The sequence below is a fragment of the Hemicordylus capensis genome, chromosome 4 (assembly GCF_027244095.1).
Source record: "Hemicordylus capensis ecotype Gifberg chromosome 4, rHemCap1.1.pri, whole genome shotgun sequence".
Lineage (NCBI taxonomy): Eukaryota > Metazoa > Chordata > Lepidosauria > Squamata > Cordylidae > Hemicordylus > Hemicordylus capensis.
The window spans coordinates 74,295,647-74,319,558 of NC_069660.1; the positions used below are offsets into that span (position 1 = coordinate 74,295,647).

Genomic DNA, 23,912 nt, shown 5'->3' on the forward strand with positions numbered 1-23,912 from the left:
TCATCCTTTATCATGAAATCTTACTCCAGAGTAGTTCAATTTTATGCTCCTCAACTTTTCTGGACCATGGGAAATCTACAATAATGGTATATATATGGAGCTGCAGTGACAGCCATCACCCCTTGCCCCTGCATGGTGCCCTGTGCAACTACACAACTCACTGAGAACACGAATTGCCAGCTAAGAAAAATTAACATTTCAAACCCAGCAGTAATGAGAATCCTCAGCATCTCAAATCTCCACATTTCAGCTGAAAAGAATCCAATGTAGGGGTGTGCACAGACCATTTGTGGTGGATCAGTCCAAATTCAAACCGACCTTCTTGGCTGGGCGGACAGACAAACCAGTGTGAACTGGTTCAAAGTGGTTCACGATCAAACCGCTCAAACTGGCCCAGTTCACTGCGGACTGGTTAATTGCAAATTGGTTCTGCATACCCATAATCCAGTGTGACTGACCAAATGGCAATAATCACAGGCCTGAAAGCTGGTCAAGCACATTCTACAAATAGGCCTCCTACAACCACCACATCTTTTGTTTGTTTTTCCTTGTCTGTAAAGAAATTGAAAAATAATACAAGTTTAATGTCACCCTAATTAATTCTCTTAGCTGGTGCGTGTCCTGAGGAATTTGGCGGCGGAACTCTTGCGACACATTGCAAGAGTTCCTGGGCCCACGCAGCTGTGAGAGTTGAGAGGGGGAAGAAAAAATGGCGGCGGTGTGAGCGGGCCGCAAAACAGGCAGAGGAGGTGGCCTTGGCTCGGCTGACTGCTGGGAGGTGGCGGTGGGATGGCCTGGCCTGGCCTGTCCAGGCCAGGCCGTCCCAGGTATGGAAGAGGCAGTGGCGGTAGCCCAACCTGGCGGTGGGAGGTGATGGGGCAGCCTGGCCAGGCCGTCCCAGGTATGAGAGGAGGCGGCGTGACTGAGCAGGAGGCGGAGGCGGCAGGATGGCCTGGCCTGGCCATCCCATCCCAAGTATGAGAGGTGGCATCGGCGTGACCAAGCAGGATGCGGAGGTGGCGGGATGGCCTGGCCTGGCCAGGCCGTCCCAATTATGAGTGGCGGTGGCGGCAGCAGCCCGACCAAGTGGGAGGTGGCGGTACGGCCTGACCTGGCCATTCCAGATATGGAAGAGCCACAGGAGGCATCAGAGGCTGGGATGAGAGGGAAACTCTTCGGCCTGCTGATGCCCAGGTAAGAAGAGAGTGGGGGAGGGGACCGGAGGGAGGGGGAGGGGGCAAAGAGAGTGGGGCAGGAGGGAGGAGGGGCAAAGAGGGGGGCAGGGGGAGGGGGCAAGAGAGTGGGGTAGGAGGGAGGGGAGGTGGGCAAGAGAGGGGGCGGGGGCAAGAGAGGGTGGGGTGGGGGCGGGGGCAGGGGGGAGGGGGAAAGGGAATGGGGGAGGGGGCAAGAGAGTGCACCTGGAGTGGGGGAACAGCACGCCCCCAAAGAGTGCACAGATGCTTTGTGCGGGTTGGCTACTTAGTTTTAATTCTCAAGCTCAGGGTTTGAAAATAATTCAGACGAGCTTAACCCATGCAGAGCATCTGCACGCTAGTACTTGATTGCTTCCCTCAGCCCCCGCCTCAGCCCCCACACATCAGACATCTCTCCACCCTCACCTGAGCCATCCTCCCTCCTCCTCCTCCTCCTCTTTGGTTCCTTCCACCCCCCTCACCCCTCTTGGTCGTGGCTGAAGCATTGCTGGTGCCTGTTGGCCAAGCTGTAGCACCCTATCCCCAGAGATCTCCCCACCCGCACCCGAGCCCCAATCCTACTTCTCTCTATAGGAGCAGCAGCAGCGGTTAAGAAAATAAGAACAGCCCTGCTGCATCAGGCCCAAGGCCCATCTAGTCCAGCATCCTGTTTCACACAGTGGCCCACCAGATGCTGCTGGAAGCCTACAGGCAGGAGTTGAGGGCATGCCCTCCCTCCTGCTGTTGCTTCCCGGCAACTGGTATTCAGAAGCATCCTTCCTTTGAGGCTGGAGGTGGCCTATAGCCCTCTGACTAGTAGCTGATGATAGACCTCTTCTCCATGAAGTTATCCAAACCCGTCTTAAAGCCATCCAGGTTGTTGGCTGTCACCACGTCTTATGGCGGAGAATTCCACAAGTTGATTATGCGCTGTGTGGAAAAGTACTTCCATTTGTTGGTCCTAGATTTCCTGGCAATCAATTTCATGGGATAACCCCTGTTTCTAGTGTTATGTGAGAGGGAGAAGAATTTCTCTCTATCCACCTTCTCCATACCATGCATGATTTTACAGACTTCTATCATCTCTCCCAGTTCCCGCAGTCATCTCTCCCAGTTCCCGCAGTCATCTCTCCCAGTTCCCGCAGTCATCTCTTTTCTAAACTAAAAAGCCCCAGGTGTTGTAGCCTTGCCTCATAAGGAAGGTGCTCTAGGCCCCTGATCAACTTGGTTGCCCTCTTCTGCACCTTTTCCAGTTCTACAATGTCCTTTTTGAGATGTGGTGACCAGAATTGTATGCAGTACTGGAGTTTTGTATAAGGGCACACCATAGTTTTGTATAAGGGCACTGTAATATTAACTGTTTTATTATCAATCCCCTTCCTAATCATCCCTAGCATGGAATTGGCCTTTTTTGCAGCTGCCAAACATTGTCGACACTTTCAACGAGCTGTCCACCACAACTCCAAGATCTCTCCCCTGGTCAGTCACCGACAGCTCAGATCCCATCTGCGTATACTTGAAGTTAGGGTTTTTGATCTCAGTGTGTATCACTTTACAGTTGCCAACACTGAACTGCATTTGCCACTTTGTCGCCCATTTACTCAGTTTGGAGAGATCCTTTTGGAGCTCCTCACAATCCGTTTTGTATTTCACTACCTGAAAGAGTTTGGTATTGTCTGCAAATTTGGCCACCTTGCTACTTACCCCTACTTCACAATTATGAATAAATTAAAAAGCACCGGTCCCAGTACAGATCCCTGGGAGACTCCATTTCTTACTTCCCTCCATTGTGAAAACCCTCCATTTATCCCTACCCTCTGTTTCCTGTCTTTCAACCAGTTAGCAATCCACACATATACTTGTCCCCTTATTATTATTAATATTATTATTATTATTATTATTATTATTATTATTATTAATTCAATTTCTATGCTGCCCTTACAAAAATGGCTCAGGGCGGTTTACACAGAGAAACAACAAACAAACAAGATGGATCCCTGTCCCCAAAGGGCTCACATTCTAAAAAGAAACATAAGATAGACACCAGCAGCAGTCACTGGAAGTACTATGCTGTGGGTGGATAGGGCCAGTTACTCTCCCCTTGTTAAATAAAGAGAATCACCACGGTAAAAGGTGGCTCTTTGCCCAGTTAGCAGGGGTCATGATTCTCCTATGATTGCTAAGTTTCCTCAGGAGTCTTTGATGAGATACATTGTCAAAAGCTTTTTGGAAGTCCAGGTATACTATGTCAGCTGGATCACCTTGATCCACACACTTGTTGACACTCTCAAAGAACTCCAAAAGGTTTGGTAGGCAAGATTCCCCTTTGCAGAAGCCATGCTGGTTCTCTCCCAGCAGGGCCTATTGTTCTATGTGCTTTACAATTTTATCCTTGAGGATGCTTTCCATCAATTTGACTGGAACGGACGTTAAGCTAACCAGCCTGTAATTTCCCGTATCGCCCCTGGATCCCTTTTTGAAAATCGGTGTTACATTGGCTACTTTCCAGTCCTCCGGTACAGAGCTCGATTACAGGGATAAGTTATATATTTTCGCAAGGAGGTTGGCAGTTTCACATTTGAGTTCTTTGAGTACTCTTGGATGGATGCCATCCAGCCCTGGTGATTTGTTAGTTTTTAGTTTTTCCAGACGGTTAAGAACATCATCTCTTGTTGCTTCTATCTGACTCAGTTCTTTAGCCTCCATTCCTAAAAAGCCTGTTGCAGGAACAGGTATATGCTCAGTATCCTCTGCCGTGAAGATGGACGCAAAGAACTCATTTAGCTTCTGCAACCATCATATCCTCTTTAATAATCCCTTTCACACCCTCATTGTCTAATGATCCAACCACCTCCCTGGCAGGTTTCCTGCATCTGCCATATTCAAAGAAGTTTTTGTTATTCCCCTTGATACTTTTAGCTAAATGTTCCTCAGACTCTCTTTTCGCCTCCCTTATTGTCACCTTGCAATTTTTTATTTTTTTTTGGCCAGTGTGTGTTCCTTTCTGTTCTCTTCATTTGGACAGGCCCAATTTCTGAAGGAAGTCTTCCCTTTTATGGCTTCCTTGACATTATCTCTTAGCCATGCTGGCATTCTTCTGCACTTAGTGGTACCTTTCCTCCTTTGGGTTATACAATCTGAATGGGCTTCTAGTATTGTGGTTTGAGTAAGCTCCATGGATTCTGGAGCGAAGTGACTCTCCTGATTTTCCCTTTCAGTTTTCTTTTCACCATGCTCCTCATTCAAGTTTCCTCTTCTGAAATTCAAAATATCTGTGTTGGACTCAACTCTGCATCCGCCTCAGCCCTGCTGGTCATCTCTCAAATAAGATTCCAACAAATAAGGGAGTCAGACAGGGCTGCATTTTAGCGCCATTTTAATTTAATTTTTATGTGAACAATTTAATCCAGCGTCTACAACAAACAGATATCCATGCGCCCAAACTATCAGATAGATGCATACCAATCCTAATGTACGCTGATGACGCAGTGATTCTGTCTCAGAGTAGAATAGGCTTGAAGAAAGCCTTGGATATGTTGTCTCCTGTTCAAATGCAAACTTGTTTATGATTACTCAATGCAGTCATAGGTAGGCTTTCTCTAGGGCGAGCTTTAACGCCTTCCCTTCAGCACTTTTATATGGGAAGTATAACTAATTGCCCTATGAAAAGTGCATATGTCCTTGTGGCCAGGAGATCGAGTCAATGGCCCATATTTTATTAAAGTGCCCACTTTAGCAGGATGTAAGGCAGCAATTAATCCATCCCTTGCTAAATAATTTGAAGGGGAAAACCGGGGATCTTTTTTTAAAGTACTTATTAGCTGATGAAGATTCAGTAATCTCCGGAACAGTTGCTAAGTACTGTTATGTGGCTTTTAAAATAAGAGTCTCAAACTCATGAGGGTATTCTTTAAAAAACAAAACACATAACTGCCATTTTTATTTTAAGGATTTTATGTGATTTTGAGTTATTTATGACTGTACATTTCTCTTTTGGTCACTGACTGTAAATAAATAAAGTAAATGTGTTGGACTTCCGTGGTGATTCTCTCCCCACATGTATGCTGAATTTGATCACACTTTGGTCACTGTTCCCTAAAGGGTCTATGACACTGACATCTCGCACCAGGTCCTGGGTGCCACTCAGAGTTAAGTCCAAGGTCGCCTTCTCTCTGGTTGGTTCCAAGACCAGCTGATCTAGGGCACAGTCATTCAGCATATTTAGAAATTTGACCTCTCTGTCATTACCTGACTGTGAATTTACCTAGTCTATGTGTGGGTAATTGAAGTCACCCATTATTACAGACCTGTCTCTCCTTGACGCCTCCCTGATTTCCTCCTGCAACTCCCAGTCACTGTCAGCGTTTTGATCCGGAGGGTGATAGCACGTCCCCAGCAGCACGATCCCTTTCAGGCCTTGTATTGTCACCCACAGACTTTCTGTGGAGGACTCCAGTCCACCTAGGTTTTCTACCTTGTTAGATGCCATGCCTTCTTTAACATACAGTGCTACTCCACCTCCAAGGTGCCCCTCCCTATCCTTTCTATAGAGTTTATATCCAGGGATAACAGTGTCCAACTGGTTCTCACTATTCCACCATGTTTCTGTTATGCCCACTATATGTATTTCTGCATTAGCAACCAAGCACTCCAGTTCACCCATCTTGGCTCGGCGGCTTCTGGCATTGGCATATAAGTACCTATACTCTGAATCTCTTCCCCAGTGTCTGCTATTTTTCTTTTGACTCTTTGACCAGCTTGCACAGGCTTCTGTCTGCTCTTTATGTGGTTCTGCTCTGTCCCCTTCTGTTTTATCTGAATCCTTTGCCCCCTCGCACTTTAAAGGATGGCATTTGCTGAACCGGATACTGCCCAGCTCCCATCGGCTATTCCCCAGGTGTCATTTTAAAAGCTGCTGTGCAACCTTTTTGATTTTAAGCACCAGCAGTCTGGTTCTATCTTGGTTCAAGTGCAGCCTGTCCCTTTTGTTCAGGCCTTGCTTGCCTCAAAATGTATTCCAGTGCCTAACAAATCTAAATCCCTCCTCCCAGCACCAACGTCTCATCCACACATTGAAACCAATCAGTTCTGCCTGTCTCCGGTCTCCTGGCCGCAGCCAGGCCTGCCCCACCACCACCTCTGGCCTCCTGGCCGGGCTGGCCCCGCTGCCGCCTCCGGCCCGCGGCGAGGCTGGCCCCCCTCCGGCCTCCTGGCTGCAGCCGGACCCGCTGCCGCCTCCGGCCCACGGCGAGGCTGGCCCCCCTCTGGCCTCCTGGCCGCATCCGGATCCGCCACCGGTGTCTGGTTGCCGCGGTCTACGGAGGTCAGAGGCGCTGTGGCCAAGAGGCCGGAGGCGGTGGCGGGGCCGGCCTGGCCGCAGCCAGGAGGCGGTGGTGGCTGGGGGGCCAGCCCAGCCACGGCCAAGAGGCCGGCGGCAGGGCCGATCCGTGTGTGGCCAGCTCAGTGGACGTGGAGGCAGCGGTTGGAGGGTGCGGCCTGGCTGCGGCCAGGAGGGCGGAGGTGGAGGAGGCGGTGGCTGGGGGGCTGGCCCGGCTGTGGCCAGGAGGCTGGAGGTGGGGTGGGCGGCTCGGCCGTGGCCGGAGGCGGTGGCGGGGGGGCTGGCCCGGCCGCGAAGGCAAGGCCCAGGAGGGGAGAAAGAGAGTGGGGACAGAAGTAGCAGTGGGGAGGAGAGGCATCTGGGCCCGGCACGGGCTGGCCGTCGCCAGGAAGTGGAGACTGGGGCAGAAAGGGGGAGGAGATGTAACTGCCGGCCCCAAAGAGCACAGAGATGCTCTGTGCAGGGTCGGCTAATTAATTATAAAGTCCTTAACACTTTGGGCCCATAGTATTTAAGAGAATGCCTAACTGTTTATGAACCCCACCGCCTATTAAGATCTTCAGGGGAGGTTTGTCTGAGGGTTCCACCAGCTCGTCTGTTGGTGACTCAAAGGCATGCCTTCTCTGTGGTTGCCCCGGGATTGTGGAATGCTCTTCCTGCTGAGGGTAGAGCTGCTCCATCTCTGTTAACATTTAGGAAACAATTGATGACACATCTCTTCAGCCATGCTTTTCAGTCAGTTGGTGTTTTTATGGATATTTTGATCTAGTTTTATGTTTTAACTGTTAAATTCTTGCTTTGTGGTGTTCTTGGTTTGTTTTATGCTGTAAACTGTCTAGAGACTTCAGTAGTGGGCAGTATACAAATTTATTAAAATAAATAAAATAAAATAAAATAAGCAACAGTGAACAGGAGTTAAAGAACTCCTCTCGGGAGGAGAGCTGGTCTTGTGGTAGTTAGCATGAGTTGTCTCTCTTTTTAAAGCAGGGTATGCCGCATTTGAACAGGATACTACATGTGAGCACTTTAGGTATTCTGGGGCTGCTCTGGGAAGAGCATCTGAAGCTCCAAGTTACCTCCCTGGAATCTCCAGATAGGACAATATTTTTTTATTTTTTTAAGAGGACATTTTTTTTTAAATTGAACCAACAAACTACCAAAGCATACAGTACGTTACAGCATCTCCAGATAGGGCTGGGAGAGACTCCTGTCTGTAATCTTGGAGAAGCCACTGTCAGTCTGGGTAGACAATACTAAGTTAGATGGAACAATGGTCTGACTTTATATATGGCAGATTCCTATTTTCCTATGTTCCTAACACTGTGAGACAATACTTCTTTTAATACTACTAATAAAGAGGGTATAGTTAGGCCATCCACAGTTAGGCCAGCCACCTAATGGCGCAGCAGGGAAGTAACTTGCCTAGGGAGCAAGAGGTTGCTGGTTTGAATACCTGCTGCTATGTTTCCCAGACTATGGAAACACCTATATCAGGCTGCAGTGATATAGGAAGATGCTGAAAGGCATAGTCTCATCCTTTGTGGAAGATGGCAATGGTAAACTCCTCCTGTATTCTACCAAAGAAAACCATATTGCTCTGTGGTTGCCAGGAGTTGATACCAACTTGATGGCACACTTTACCTTTTACAGTTAGGCCAGTTCCTTTTGCTCAAATTAGTTCTTGTGAACTAATGATCCAAATCTTTTGAAGATCTGGCTTTATTTTCTTGATCTCTGTTTCCTCTGTCTAGAGAATCTAGTAGTGGTTCAGGATGTAGAAGTAAGTTCCTGCTTACTACCCCTTCTTGTTACCAACTCAATACTGGTACCTGTAATGGGAAAGATATGATATTTCTTGCCTACCAAGTCTTCCTAAGGCTGGCATGCTGGTCAGTTTACTAGTGAGATATTATCAATTGACTACTTATTTGACTGCAGCCAAATATTCCATGAAACCAAGAATGCTGTTGTGTAGGTGGCAGCTTATCTTAATTCATTATGGTGTCATTTGTTAGCAAGGGCAGGAGTGAAGGCTTTGTCCCAATCTAGCATCATATCTAAGCTTATAGAAACCATACCTAAAGTTGTTATAATTACAATTGGTAATTTCACTGTTTCACAGTAACTAATTTGTTTTCATAATATTTGCATACTTTGTTAAAGAGGTCAAATACCTATCTTTTTTGCAGGGTTTTGAACTACTACAAATTTGGGTTCATTTCAGGTTCAACAGCAGATTTTCACACTCTGGTTTGTTTGTTAAACCTTTATACCACCTAACCTCAAGATGGTTTACAAAACATTTAAAAACAATATAAAACCATAAAAAGACAAAATAAGAATGAAAATGGAATATAAAAATACAAATCTAATTAAAAGTTTAAAAAACATGTACAATATAACCATAAGGTACAAAGCCGCAGCAAACAAAACACTCATGTAAAAGCCTAGGCAAAATGTTGAGATTTTACTTGCTTTCTAAAAATTGTGATGGAGAAGGGGCGGGGGGCGGAGGCCCTCTGGGAGAGCATTCCAAAGTCTGGAAGCAATGACTGAGAAGGCCCTGTCCCATATTCACAACAGGTGAGCTTCCCTCATTGTTTTCACAATGGAGGGAAGAAAGAAGTGGGGTCCCCCAGGGATCTGTACTGGGACTGGTGAATTTTAATTTATTCATAAATGATCTAGAAATAGGGGTAAGCAGAGAGGTGGCCAGATTTGCAGATGATACCAAACTCTTTCAGGTAGTGAAATCCAAAACGGATTGTGAGGAGCTCCAAAAGGATCTCTCCAAATTGGGTGAGTGGGTGAAAAAGTGGCAAATGCGGTTCAGTGTTGGCAACTGTAAAGTGATGCACTTTGGGACGAAGAACCCCAACTTCAAGTATATGCTGATGGGCTGTCGGTGACTGACCAGGAGAGAGATCTTGGGGTTGTGGTGGACAGCTCATTGAAAGTGTTGGCTCAATGTGTGGCAGCTGTGTAAAAGGCCAGTTCCATGCCAGGGATCAATAGGAAGGGGATTGAAAATAAAACGGTTAATATTACAATGCCCTTATACAAAACTATGGTGTGGCCACACCTGGAGTACTGCATACAATTCTGGTCACCACATCTCAAAAAGGACATTGTAGAACTAGAAAAGGTGCAGAAAAGGGCAGCCAAGATGATCAGGGGCCTAGAGCACCTTTATTATGAGGCAAGGCTACAACACCTGGGGCTTTTTTGTTTAGAAAAGAGATGACTGCGGGGAGACATGATAGAGGTCTGTAAAATCATGCATGGTATGGAGAAAGTGGATAGAGAGAAATTCTTCTCCCTCTCATATAACACTAGAACCAGGGGTCATCCCATGAGATTGATTGCCAGAAAATCTAGGACCAACAAACAGAAGTACTTTTTCACACAACACATAATCAACTTGTGGAATTCTCTGCCATGAGATGTAGTGACAGCCAACAACCAGGATGGCTTTAACAGGGGTTTGGATAACTTCATGGAGGAGAGGTCTATCATTGGCTACTAGTCGGAGGGCTACAGGCCACCTCCAGCTTCAAAGGCAGGATGCCTCTGAGTACCAGTTGCGGAGGAGTAACAGCAGGAGAGAGGGCTTCCAGCGGCATTTGGTGGGCCATTGTGTGAAACAGGATGGTGGATTAGATGGCCTTGGGCCTGATCCTGCAGGGCTGTTCTTATGTTCTTATTGTTGGAACATGAAGCAGGGTCCCCTCAGATGACCTCGTCGAGCAGGCAGAAACCTTTTGGAGCCGGTGGCCCCTCCCTCGGGTATCCAGGGCCCAAACCCTTTAGGGCTTTAAAGGTCAAAACCAGCACCTTGAATTGGACCCAGAAACAGATTGGCAGCCAATGTAACCCTTTCAAAATGGGGGTAATATGGTCCCAGTGGGCAGCTCCGAATAACATCCTAGCTGCCACATTTTGCACTAAGCTGCATTTTCTGAATATTCTTCAAGGGCAGCCCCATTTAGAGCATATTACAGTAATCCAGCCATGATGTGACTAAGGCGTGGGTAACAGTGGCCAGATCTGCCTTCTTGAGAAAGAGATGCAACTGGTGCACTAGCTGAAGCTGTGCAAAGACCACTGTCTCCACCTGAGTTTCCAAAAGCAGAGGTCCAGCAGTACCCCCAAGCTGCACACAGCTGGTTCAAGCACTAACTTTAAAAAGTGGTTTGATAACCGGTACAGTATGCATTTCATGTAAAATAATATCAAACTATTTTGCTTGCAGTGTAAATCTACAATAGGAGTTTAGTAATAATCTTAAATGGCGCAGCAGGGAAATGCTTTACTAACAAGCAGAAGGTTGCCAGTTTGAATCTCCGCTGGTATGTTTCCCAGACTATGGGAAACACCTATATCGGGCAGCGCGATATAGGAAGATTCTGAAAGGCATCGTCTCATACTGCGCGGGAGGAGGCAATGGTAAACTCCTCCTATACCAAAGAAAACCACAGGCTCTGTGAGTGCCAGGAGTCAAAATTGACTTAACAGCACACTTTACCTTATCTAATAACTATAAACTGAATAATATTTATTCATTAAGTTGCTCACTAATGTTGTTTTTATGCTTCCTATCCTGCACTCGCACTATAGCAGTGTAACATGATTATTGTTCTGAGGATAGTTAGAAACTGTAATTCCTTGGTGTGTGTGTGTGTTTAATGTTGTTAAACACAAGGAATTATTACTCTGCCTAAATTTAAATAAGCAATATGCAGTGATTTTCTTCATTTATTATTTTTCTATGTAAACTGCTTTGAGAATTTTTGTTGAAAAGCAGTATATAAGTAGTACTAGTATATTTATGGGAAGAAGGAAGCTTCTAACCTTAAGAGTCTAAGTGGCTAGAAGAAACCAAAACTAATGGGAAGGCCTCAAGTAGTTATCTGGGGAGATCTTTTCATGAGGCAAGGTGAGGTGGTTGCCTCAAGCAGTAAATTATTGGGGCATCAACAGGGCAGCAAAATTTCCCCTGCCACCCACACTGCCTCCAACAAGCAAAGGAACTTCCCACAGGCATTTGCACAGCCATTAGGGGTGTGCACAAAGCTGACTTCGTGTTTAGTTTCGAGCTCAAAATGAAACGCAAATGCCTGGATCATTTTGTCAGAACAGCTGGTTGAGCCAGTTGTTCCAACGGAACATTAAGACACACCAAGTCTGGAGCAGAGGCTTGTCATATCCATCTCCTGTCCTCCAAACTTATTTGGGCTCTAGGCTTCCATCTTGCCTCTCTCAATTAGGATTCTATCCTAACTTAAAATGAAAAACTTTAACTTATCCTGCTTAGAATGAATGGTAAGAAGATAATAAAAGAAACTTGCAGACAGTAACAGCCTCAGAGTCTGAGACCTTGTTGCTGCTGGGCAATGACAGTCTGTGCATGGGAAGTTACTACTTGAGCACTAGGTCCTGCTTACCAGATTCGATTCCTTCTCCTCCTCCTCCTCTTTTCAGATGGCTCACTGGGAAATATAATTTATTTCATATATAACTGGAGCATAGAGGAGCTATCACCACTCCTTGAAAAAGAATATCTGAGTCTTCATTATAGAACAATTTATTCTGAATCAGTTAATGCTTGGTTTGTTTAGGAGCTTAGTTCTTGTTCAGGTTCATGTCAACCCTGAGATTTTAGGTTCAGGTTCAGTTCTGGTTGACCGAAGGGAGGGAAAAACCCCCTCTCTGAACTGTTTGCTGGGTTTGAGTTCAGTTTGATTCTCTGCTTGTTTTTATTCATCTAATAAAGTGAATGATTTAAAAATACTTGACCAGTCAGTTGGCCAGATCTCTCTTGACTGGTCAAATGCCCAACCCCTCTGTTTTTTGGAGGTGGTCTTTTAATTTAGTATCAACACAGCCCCATCCCATCCTGAACCTGATGATTAGTCAGCGCAGGGTTGAGCCATTTGAAGCCTTTCATTTTTCTAGTTAGCAGGACTTGCAAGTTGGCTTCTACAACAGAAGTAGGTCTAGTAGATTGGGTTCCCCTTGACTGTGAGTGGAGGAGGATTGGAATGTTTTGTGACAGTGGCAGACCCCTGACAACTATATGTGGACATTGTTAGGGTGGTTCTATTAGTTGACTGCTTTGATATAGGCGGTCTGCCATTGTTACAATATATTGCCTATAGGGTATTTAATCTAGGCAAATTTCCTTTACTAAAATCTGTTTTCAAACAAGTATCATACTCGCTAGTATTTTGAAGTGCTTTGTAGAGTAACCTGCCTGTTTCTGGTGTTGCATTTACATCCTGTTTATCTTCCATCATGGAACTCAAGGTAGTCTACATAGGATTCCTAGGCAGTCACTCATCCAGACACTTAAGCAGAACTAGATTTGCTTAGCTTTATTAAGGTGGCTAGAGAATACTGTATGTCCTCTAATCATTCCCTGGGACCAAGTTTATTCTAACTTAAATTTAGTTATTGGGAAAAGTTGATGAAAATAACTTCAGCTTTTGGATAAACAGCTTTTTAGTAAACTGTGTAAATATAGAAATGATTAACAATAGGTGGGCTCAAAAAATAGTTAGAGGACTCATAGGAACTAATTTTTGTTGTGAGGAGAAAATTTACAGCTTTCTCGTATGGCAAGACTGTATTCTAAATTTTCTCAAAAGTACAATGAAATAATGTGTATATACTTTGTTCTCATTGGTAGGTGCTGTTAGTGAGCAGTAGTCGTCATCCAGATCGATGGATTGTCCCCGGAGGGGGTATGGAGCCTGAAGAGGAGCCAAGTGTGGCTGCTGTGCGAGAAGTTTGTGAAGAGGTAAATCTCCAAGATCTACTTGGATTCCTGCTGTTGTTTTTAATTCCTTTCATTATTCCTTTGTCTTTTCCAGGTAATCCACATATAGGAACAAATGCCTGACCAGTTAATTACAGCAGTAGTTTTGTGGACTTTTTATTTATTCATATTTATTTATATTTATTTATATTTATTCATAGTTATTCATTTGATTTCTATACTGCCCTTCCAAGAATGGCTCAGGAAAATAATAAATAAGTAAGATGGATCCCTGTCCCCAAAAGGCTCACAATCTAAAAAGAAACATAAGATAGACACCAGCAACAGTCATTAGAGGTACTGTGCTGGGGGTGGATAGGGCCAGTTACTCTCCCGCTGCTAAATAAAAAGAATCAGCACGTTAAAAGGTGCCTCTTTGCCAAGTTCGCAGGGGTTATTTGTGAATGAAACTTGCATGTCTTAGTTAAGATAGATACTTCAATATAATTTGTCTCTGTTCTCCATATCTACATTGATTATGACTTGGATTGAGGATTCTCAAACTCTGTTACTGGGAACCTCTCTTTGGACTGACTGATATATTCTCTTCCTCAAAGCCTAAACCACCTGATTTTGCCAACTGCCTCTGTTGACTTCAAACACTGAGGATCAAATTAGAATGGGCATACAAGCAAGTACTCTCCCCACAGCCCTTTTTCTCCCCAGAAAATACATCTTTGGGAGATGAGAAGCAGCAGGGTAGCATGTGCGCATGTGCTTAACACTTTCCTTGCCTGCTGTTTCTCTTCTTCAATCCCACCCCCTCAAACCAACTTACTCCCTGCCTCTGGAGGATTCTGAATATTTCATATTGCCCTCTCATGAAGTTATGTGTTAATTTTTTTTTTAAGGTTGTTGGGTACCAGTTAGAAATAGTCAATGCATGTTTAAACTGCCACTTTTTTTTTAGCCGCCTTTCCTTAAGGAAAGTAAGATTATGAGATCATCTGGCATTCTGTGTCTGTGTGTTTCCCCCCCTGCCCCATCAACTTTGCAATGCCTGGACTAATATGAACCAAATTGGGTGCAATTGTAGGTACACCTCAGTGGTGGTGTTTGTGATGATGTCATCCACCCCGATTCAAGATGATGGACACCTAAATGTCTGAAGCGCAAGTGGGCTAACTTGTGAACCGCCTAATTGATATGAACCAAATTTGTTACAGCTGTAAGAATACCTCAGTGGCATAGTTTGTGGTGATGTCATCCACCTCAATTCAATATGGTGGACACGTGAATGTTTGAGGTGCAAGTGGGCTAACTTGTGAACTGCCTAACCAATTTGAACCATATTTGGCACAATTGTAGTGAGAGACACATAGGGACACTCAGCAGCATAGTTTCTGATGTAATCCACCCCAGTTCAAAATGGTGGACACATAAACATTTGAGCCACAAGAGGGCTAACTTGTGAACTGCCTAACTGATTTGAACCACATTTTAAACAGCTGTAGGGACATGTAGGGACACCTCAACAGCATAATTTGTGTTGATATCATCCACCCCAATTCAGGATGGTAGACATGTGAACATTTGAGGTGCAAGTGGGAACTGATTTGGACCAAATTTGTACAGTTTTTGGGACAAATAGGACCACCACATATGTTGGGAATAGGAACACTCTATGCCTCAAAGACATAGTTTGTGATGTCCACAAGCTCACATCCACCTCAGTTCAAGATGGTGGACACATGAACGCTTGAGGCGCAATTGGGCTAACTTGTGAACTGCCTAGCTGATGTGGACCAAATTTAATCCATTTGTAGGGATAGTGAAAGGAGAATAGGCAAATTACTTATCACCAGAACTCCTTGGTTTAATGCAGACTAGATAGAAGCAGTACTTGAGAGAAGATCTATGCATTTTGATAAGAGGAGTTATTTTGATTGTGTCCACACTCTATTCAGAATTGACACATTTAGACGTCTGTATACAAATATAAAAAAATCATAAGGAGCAGTTGTCAGTTGCTTAGAGAAACATTGTCATGTATGAGTGACTAAAGGTAGTCAGCCCTGTGGGTATGGCTGGAACATTGGAATTCTTGTTTGTGAGGAGAGGGGTTGTTTCAGGATAAGAACCATGGGAAAACTCCCCTGCAAACTCTGTTTTGCATTAAAGTAAAGTGTTCTGTCAAGTTGATTTCAACTCCTGGCAGAGCCCTGTGGTTTCCTTTGGTAGAATACAGGAGGGGTTTAACCATTGCCGCCTCCTGCACAGTATGAGATGATGCCTTTTGGCATCTTCCTATATTGCTGCTGCCTGATATAGTACCAGCGGGGATTCAAACTGGCAACCTTCTGCTTGTTAGTCAAGCATTTCCCTGCTGCACCATTAAGTGGTGGATTTTGTATTGCCCACAGTAATATTGTTGCCAGGCCTTTTTGTAGTTCCATATTGGGGTTAAAGAAATGATTACTTGGATTTTTGAGATTACTGTAAAAGCATACACCAATAGTTATAGGTACAATTAATTGTAACCAGCAAAGGGCTCACCCACCACCTCACCCTCACTCAAAGGACTCACTCACCTCATCCTCTCTTGTGAACAGCAAGAGAGGCTTTGTTGAAATTCGCCAGGGCCAGGGGCAGAGCCACCACTGGGCCAACGGGTTCAAAGAACCTGGGCTGCACCCAATCAGGGGTTGCGCTTCGCGGCCCCGACACGCCCCCCCCCCGCGTCTGACATCTGCAGGGAAGAGCCGCTCCTGGCTGTGCTGCGAACACAGCACCAGCAGACGTTTAACTCCCGAAGGAGCTGCGCAGCCCCTTCAGGAGTTAAATGGCTGACACTGCATTCGCGGCGCGGCCCGGAGTGGCTCTTCCCTGCATGGAAGAGCCGCTCTGGGCCATGCCGCAAACGCAGCGCCAGCCCAAGTCTAGCTCCCAAAGGGGCTGCACGGCCCCTTCGGGAGTTAAACGGCCAGCCCTGTGCCGGCCTGACTCGCTCCCGAACGGAGCTGTGGGACTCCGTTCGGGAGCCAGGCCATGCCTCCTGCATCAGATATCAGAGGCAGAGGGCGGGGTGAGCGGGGCCACTGCCGCGGCCACACACCGGCCACACACAGGCCACTGGCAGTCAGGCTCCGCCACTGGCCAGAGCATCTCCCCCATGAGACAAGGTAAGGCTTTGACTTTGGATGGTAAGTGTGCTATGGGAGAGTGAGTGCAGGCATCCCACCCCCTGCCCTGGGTGTTGTCCCACCTGCCTGCTGCAACTCTTCTTGTGTGTCTTCCCTCTTACCAGCCCTGAGCCCCATCCCTGCTTCCCTTGCTCACATGCCAGCTCTGCCCCCACTTTACTGAAGGGACTGTGGGAGAGTGGTACTGGAGCAGCAGCAGCAATAAGAGAGGTCAGTGGGACGCTGCAGCTGCCAGATGGATCTCCAAATGGTGGTGTGGGTACACCCGGAAGGTGAGGCCAGCACAGGGAGTAGAGGGTCAGTGTCAAGACGAAAGATGAGGGGGTTGGGTAGCATCAACACTGAATCTGGGCACTGGGGCAGAGCCAACAAAGTGTTGCCTTTGCTTCAAGTCATGAAAGGCAATGAGCTGGCCCTTGTTACTGCTCAGGCCCCTGTACAAGCCAGGAGTTGGACAAATGGAGTGAGCAGTTGAGATGCATAAAGGGAGGACTCTGTTCATGTTAGAAGAGGTAAGAGATTAAAGAGCCCTTATCTTTTGTCTTGGCTCATATGTGTGACTTGGCAGGCAGAGCTGAAGTTACTGGCCTTTCAGCCCTTGCTAAGTTCAAAATGGAGCCTTGTTGAAAATTGCTGACATGGGATGTAAATAGCTACTTTCCTTCTGTATTAGCATTGTTAAGAGACATTTTCTTTTGTTGCATTTGCATTCTCCTTTCATGTTTATCTTCAATAACTGTATCTTTCTACTGTGTGATAAACTCCTGAAATATGTGAGAAAAAGCAGTGAATTTTTGGAGGTAGCTGCTGAAGATACTTTTAAAAGGAATCTTGCACAGTGGAGGGAATCTGGATCAACAACCTTTTCACTATGCTTCGATTCTGCAAATGCTAGTGATGCCAAATTAACTCCACTGTGCATTCATTAACTCTTTGGTATATTTATCTGCATATATTTAAATTTCATTTCATTAAACATGGGAGACAAACTGACTAGCACACTTGTGGAAAAACATTTTGTGCGTACGGGGGGAGGATAAGTTTTCACCAATCTCTCCTTCCCTCTGCTGTTCTCCCCTCTGTTCCCTCTGCCCGAGGGTTGGGGAATCTTCAGGGACATATGGTTTGGGTGGCATTTGGGGCAGCAGAGGAGAAAGGTAAGATTTGGTGAAAAATTTCCTTCCTCCCCTCCTTGAATGAAGCATTCTTCTACATGCACAACACTAGTCTGCAAGCATTGCTTCTACAGGTTTGCATTCAATGGAGCTGTCCTGGGTTGTGAGGAGTTTGTTCGGGCTCTTTCCATTTCAAACGAGTCCCCCAGAGACTTTGTTCTGCTGTGATGCTTTTAATGGGTTCTTTGTGGACAAAATCTCCTGTATTTGGGCCAACTTCGACTCCGCTATTTCTGCAAAACCTATGAAGGGGGTGTCCAGCAATCCCTCTTGCAGTGTTAGACTGGATCAGTTTCAGTTTGTGATGCCTGAGGGCGTGAAGAAGCTGCTTGAGGCAGTGCGGCCTATCACTTGCTCTCTGGATCTTTGCCCAACTTGGCTGCTTCTGTCTAGCAAGGAAATTGTTGGAGATGACCTAGTTAATATCATTAACTCATCACTGAGGGAGAGTAGGATGCCTCCTCCTTTGAACGAGGCTATGTTTAGACCACTTTTTAAGAAGCCTTCCCTAGATCCCTCAGTAATGGATAGTTATAGGTTTTCACCAATCTTCCATGGTTGGGCAAGGTGATTGAGAGAGTGGTGGCTAACCAGCTCCAGGCAGTTTTGGAGGAAGCTGATTATCTAGACCCATTTCAAACTGGCTTTAGAGCAGGCTGTGGGGTTGAGTCTGCTCTGGTTGGCCTGATGGATGACCTGTACTGTACTGTACCAAGGAATCTACAGAGGGAGTGTGATTCTGCTGGCTCTTTTGGATCTCTCGGTGGCGTTCAGTACCATTGACCATGGTATCCTCCTGGATCCTCCTGGATCGCCTGGGGGAATTTGGGATAGGAAGCACTGCTTTGCCGTGGTTCCGCTCATATCTTTTAGGCATACTCCAGATGGTGGAGCTTGGTAACGGTTGCTCTTCAAAACGTGAGCTATTATATGGAGTCCCTCAGGGCTCCATTCTGTCACAAATGGTTTTTAACATCTACATGAAACCGCTTGGTTGAAGTCATCAGGAGATTTGGTGCAGGGTGTTATCAGTATGCTGATGACACCCACATTTATTTCTCCTCCTCCTCATGAAATGGTATTTACTCCCTAAATGCCTGCCTGTGGGCAGGAATGGGCTGGATGAGGGATAACAAATTGAAGCTGAATCCTAGTAAGACAGAGGTGCTCACTGTGGGGGATCGGAGTCTGAGGGATGAGTTCGAGCATCCTGAGCTGGATGGGGTTACACTCCCCCCAGAAGGAACAGGTATGCAGTTTGGGAGTGTTCTTGGATCCAGGCCTCACCCTGGTATCTCAGGTGGAGGTTATGACCAGGAACGCTTTCCATTTGGCAGATTTGACAATTGCGTCCGTTTCTTGAAGAGAACAATCTCAAAACAGTGGTGCATCAGCTGGTAACCTCCAGGTTGGACTATTGCAATGCAGTCTACATGGAGCTGCCTTTATACATAGTTAAGAAACTTCAGTTTGTTCAAAATGCAGCAGCTAGATTGGTCTCCTGGGCAACCCAGAGAGACCATATTATGACTGTTTTAAAGCAGTTGTACTGGCTGCCAATACATTTCTGGGCAAAATACAAAGTGCTGATTATTACTTTTAAAGCCCTGAACAGCTACCTCAGAGGGTGCCTTCTTCTGAACGATCCCCATCGCATGTTGAGATCATCTGGAGAGAGCCGTCTCCAGTTACCACCAGTACATCTGGTGGCAACTCGGAACTGGGCCTTCTCTGTAGCTGCTTCTGGCCTATGGAATGCACTCCCAATATCTGCAGGCTCGCTGTTGGCCTTTAAGAGAGCCCTAAAGACTTACTTGTTTGGCCTGGCCTTCCAAGGTTTTTAAATTGTGTTTTAAGTATTTTTAATTGGTTTTAAATTGTGTTAAAATTGTGTTTATATTGTTTTAAGTAGTGTGTGTTAAATGTGTTGTTTTTTATGTTTTTTAAAGTAGTTGTACACCACCCAGAACCTCTGGATGGAGCAGTTTATGACAGTGATCAATTTTAATTAATTCTCTATGTAAAAAGTAAAAAGTTTCTATGGAAACTTTTGTTGAAAAGTGGTATATAAATAGTTGTTGTTATCAGAATATGCAACTCCCTAAAGACCTCTACAATATTGGGCACGACAACATCTTTATTCATACTAAGTAGGGGTGTGCTATTGTAACACAAGTTGACCAATGCAATGTGGGACATGTTTCTGCTGCTGGAATGAAAATGTCCATCCGAAAATGTAAAGACAAACAGCATTTTATTGAAAGGGTATCTTCAACCGATGTATTAAATTGACAACAGGTGAAGAAGATTCTTTGAGGAATCAAGGAAATTTTTCCTTAGACACAAAGATCACATTACGGCCCATGAGGATTTGCAAGAAGACAACTCCCCTTTCCCCTTGAAGTGAAGGCTAGTGCCTCATCCTTCCTACCCTGAGCAGTACAACATGGGGAGTGGGACATGTTAACCAAAAAGAGCTTCAAAAGACTTAAATAAGCAGCCAAAACATTTTACAAAATATTTGTTTATATAGGGAAAGAGTAGGAGGAAAGCAACTCTCCCCTGGGGTAAGGTGTGGGAGCTGCTTCAAGTAGTGGATTTTTGGTGCCATTAAAGGAGATGGAATGGGAGAAACAGATCATGGTGTGTAATCAACTGGGAAGTTTTCCTGTGCAAGCCATGCCAATATGAATTGGAGCTGCATGGGTGATCTTGTACTATGACTTGTGCAGGTCCCATTCATTTCGAGAATTTCCCAATGGGATGTACCCCGTGTTAATTAGTGTGTCTGTGTACGTGAACCTGTGCCATTTGGATTTTTAAAAACTTGGACACCAAGATAACTTGGGCCTGGACCTGTTTGTTAGGGCATGTTAATGGTAAATTGCAAGTTATTTAATATAGTAATGCAACTGGAACCTAATACAGTTGTTAGGCTTGGTTTAACTTTTATTTGATAAGAGTCCTGACTTTATAAAGCCAATTATATTTCAACTTGATTCAAGGTCTGTCAGATGGAAACGGTTAAAGTATGCATTTATGGAATTAAAATGCTGTTATTTCAGTCCTATTACTCCACCTCTTTTCAAACAAATTAACACTTGTGCTGCTTTCTTCTGTGTTTGGACCTGGTAATCAAGAGGCCAAGTCACATGTGATGTGAGACATCTGGTTGGGGTGAAACTAGGTTGAAGCAGTGGTCCAGAGAAGTCATTCATCATTTTCCTGCTAGCTTGCTGGGAGGAATTCTGTTGTTCACAGCTTTCGGGAATGATTTTGACCATGAACTTGGCACAGAGAAAGAATTAAACACTTTGCACTATTGCCATGCACCATATTGTAGAGGTTTTTAGGGAGGTGCATATTCTGAGAACAACAACACTTTAAACAGCAGTGCCTCTGTGCTGAGCCATCACTCAGACTGAAACAAGTAAAGTTGAGCTTTAACTTGGGAATATTAAATGTCTTTTTCTTCTCTCTGAACTTTTCATAGGCTGGAGTAAAAGGGACATTAGGAAGATTAGTAGGAATTTTTGAAGTAAGTATAAATTAAAATGTGTTAAAATACTTTTGTCTTTTTAGTCATATTTTTTGGTAATTTTTGCATGTTTAATGTGTTATTAATTGTATATTTTACTGTTTTGTAAGCTGCCCAGAGAACAATTGGTTATGGAATGACCATATAAATAAAGCATCTTAATCAATATAAAGTTGGCAAAATATTTTTCTTATTGTGAAATCATGCACGTTTTATTATTAAGGTTTGAGTATGTTTAAAGCTTTCAACAAGATGGTAAGATCACTGATCAAATTCCCTCTGATTTGTAGCCTCTGCAGCATTTGGAACTAGAAAGCAGTGTATTTGCCAAGGTATAAGGGCAAAGTTACTTAATATTGGAAATGTTGTCATACATAGTCGCGTGTTTACATTTCCTAATGTAATTTTGATAGGGCATTGCAGTAGTTATGACAGTTTTAATAATATTCTTATCTCGCTCAAGAATAATCTTTAGCAGTTTTTACAGTTCTTGTTTGCAACTCGATTGTAATATTGCTTCTGCCCCTTGCAGAACCAGGACAGGAAACACAGAACATATGTTTACGTACTTATTGTCACAGAAGTGTTGGAAGACTGGGAGGACTCTTTGAATATTGGTGAGACTTTTGCATTCCTCTGGATTCTTGATTCTCTGCTAGAAGAGTAACAACTGAATACTTATTTATTTTTATTTTATTCAATTTATATACCGCTTTTCATTAAAATCATCTCAAAGCAGTTTACAATATAGTTAAAACAATACACAATTAAAATACAAAAAGTAGAGCTATTAAAATAAATATAAAAATAATCTCTATTTAAAAACCACTATAAAAGAATAACACATAAAATACAAAGCAGCAGCAGTAAAAACTAATCTCATTTAAAAGCCTGGATGAAGAGCCACGTCTTTACTTGTTTTCTAAAAACTGTGGTGACAAATACAACTAAAAACAAACAAACTAAAAGAGATGGTTGGTGGTTTATCCATGCAGTCACATAATGGGAGCTGCGCCTATGCAAACTTGTTTGGGAAACCTTTATAGCTCCTCAGGACACTCTGACATAGCCCTCATGTGTGCATTGTGACTGCAGAGAATTTAAATGGGAAAATTACTTGATGCTCAAACAGTCTAAACCCCCAGAATTGTTTATAATTTTCTACTGAAATCTCATATATCAAGAAAATTGAAGATTAAGTAGTTGTGTTTCACAATAGAGGGCAACGTGTTGTAGAGTTAACATGTTCACCTACTTTGGCATTTTCATGTTTTTGTCAAAATTATGCCTAATGTTTAGACTAATGCTGTGCTACTAGGGAAAGGGTGATTTTTCACCCCACTGTGCTTCCCAAAAATATTCTCTAAGAGTTGCACGATGCTCAGGGACATATTTTCAGGAGGTACAGTGGGCTTCAGAGGAAAGGGAAGATTGGCAACAGCCCTCCCACCCGGTAATGCCGGTATAGCATTAGTGTGGGTGTCAACTGATATGTAAATGATTTGTGGTCTTCTGGTGCTTAGTATATTTCTGTGGTAGCCCTCGGTTGCTGTCACAGAGATAGCTGATTATTTACGCTCAATGAGCCAAAACAGCATGCATGGAATGAATGAATGAATGAATGAATAAATAAATAAATAAGAGCAAAAGTCGAAAAATCCACAACAAACAGCAAGTGCTGCCTTTGTAAAGAAGCAGATGAAACAGTGGACCACCTAATCAGCTGTTGTAAAAAGGTCTCACAGACTGACTACAAACAAAGGCATGACAAGGTAGCAGGGATGATACACTGGAACATCTGCAAGAAATACAAGCTACCTGTAGCCAAAAATTGGTGGGACCATAAAATTGAAAAAGTTGAAGAAAATGAAGATGTAAAAATATTTTGGGACTTCTGACTACAAACAAACATCTGCCACACAATACACCAGATATAATTGTAGTTGAGAAGAAAGAAAAACAAGTTAAAATAATCGAGATAGCAATAACAGGGGATAGCAGAATAGAAGAAAAAGAAATAGAAAAAAATCACCAAATACAAAGATCTACAAATTGAAATTGAAAGGCTGTGGCAGAAAAAGACCAAAATAATCCCAGTGGTAATTGGCGCCCTGGGTGCAGTTCCAAAAGACCTTGAAGAGCACCTCAACACCATAAGGGTCACAGAAATCACCACCAGCCAATTACAAAAAGCAGCTTCACTGGGAACAGCCTATATTCTGTGACGATATCTATAACAATAAAATTCTGACATCCCAGGTCCTTGGGAAGGACTCGATGTCTGGATAAAACAAACCAGTCAATAACACCTGTCTGACTGTGTAAACAAGAAATAATAATAATAATAATTCAGTTTCTATACCACCTTTCCAAAAATGGCTCAGGGTGGTTTATACATTTTATCTTCCAGCTTTTACCCTTTTGTTTTTAGCTGCTTTAATTTCATGTACTAGGATTAAAAAAAAACCACACCTGTTGATTTAGGAGAAGTGTTAAGGCTCTTACAGCATATGTTCACTCATGTTCCAAAATGCATGGAAATTGCAAGGTAAGGTTCCTGCCTTAACTTGCATTCCACACTTTGCCTTGCTCTTTATAGCTCCAGTCCTCTTCCTCTGCAAACTGGGAGTGAAGATGATGTTAGTGCTATATACATATTGAATAAGAATTTTATCCTTGCAGCTTTGTTACTTTAAACATGTCTTGCA

The 23,912-nt window shown here is 44.2% G+C and overlaps 1 protein-coding gene across 7 annotated transcripts in view; it reads left to right on the forward strand.

Annotated features, from left to right (window-relative positions):
* NUDT3 (nudix hydrolase 3) overlaps positions 1 to 23,912 on the forward strand; it is a 93,225-nt gene that overhangs the window by 28,009 nt on the left and 41,304 nt on the right. For all 7 annotated transcript variants that reach the window (XR_008306915.1, XR_008306916.1, XR_008306917.1 and 4 more), the window contains exons 2-4: positions 13,220 to 13,330; positions 21,160 to 21,204; positions 21,737 to 21,821. Coding sequence is in view for 4 of the 7 variants with exons in the window: in XM_053249220.1 (XP_053105195.1) it covers positions 13,220 to 13,330; positions 21,160 to 21,204; positions 21,737 to 21,821 (241 nt within the window). In the remaining 3 variants the exon portion in view is untranslated. The remainder of the gene's footprint in view (positions 1 to 13,219; positions 13,331 to 21,159; positions 21,205 to 21,736; positions 21,822 to 23,912) is intronic.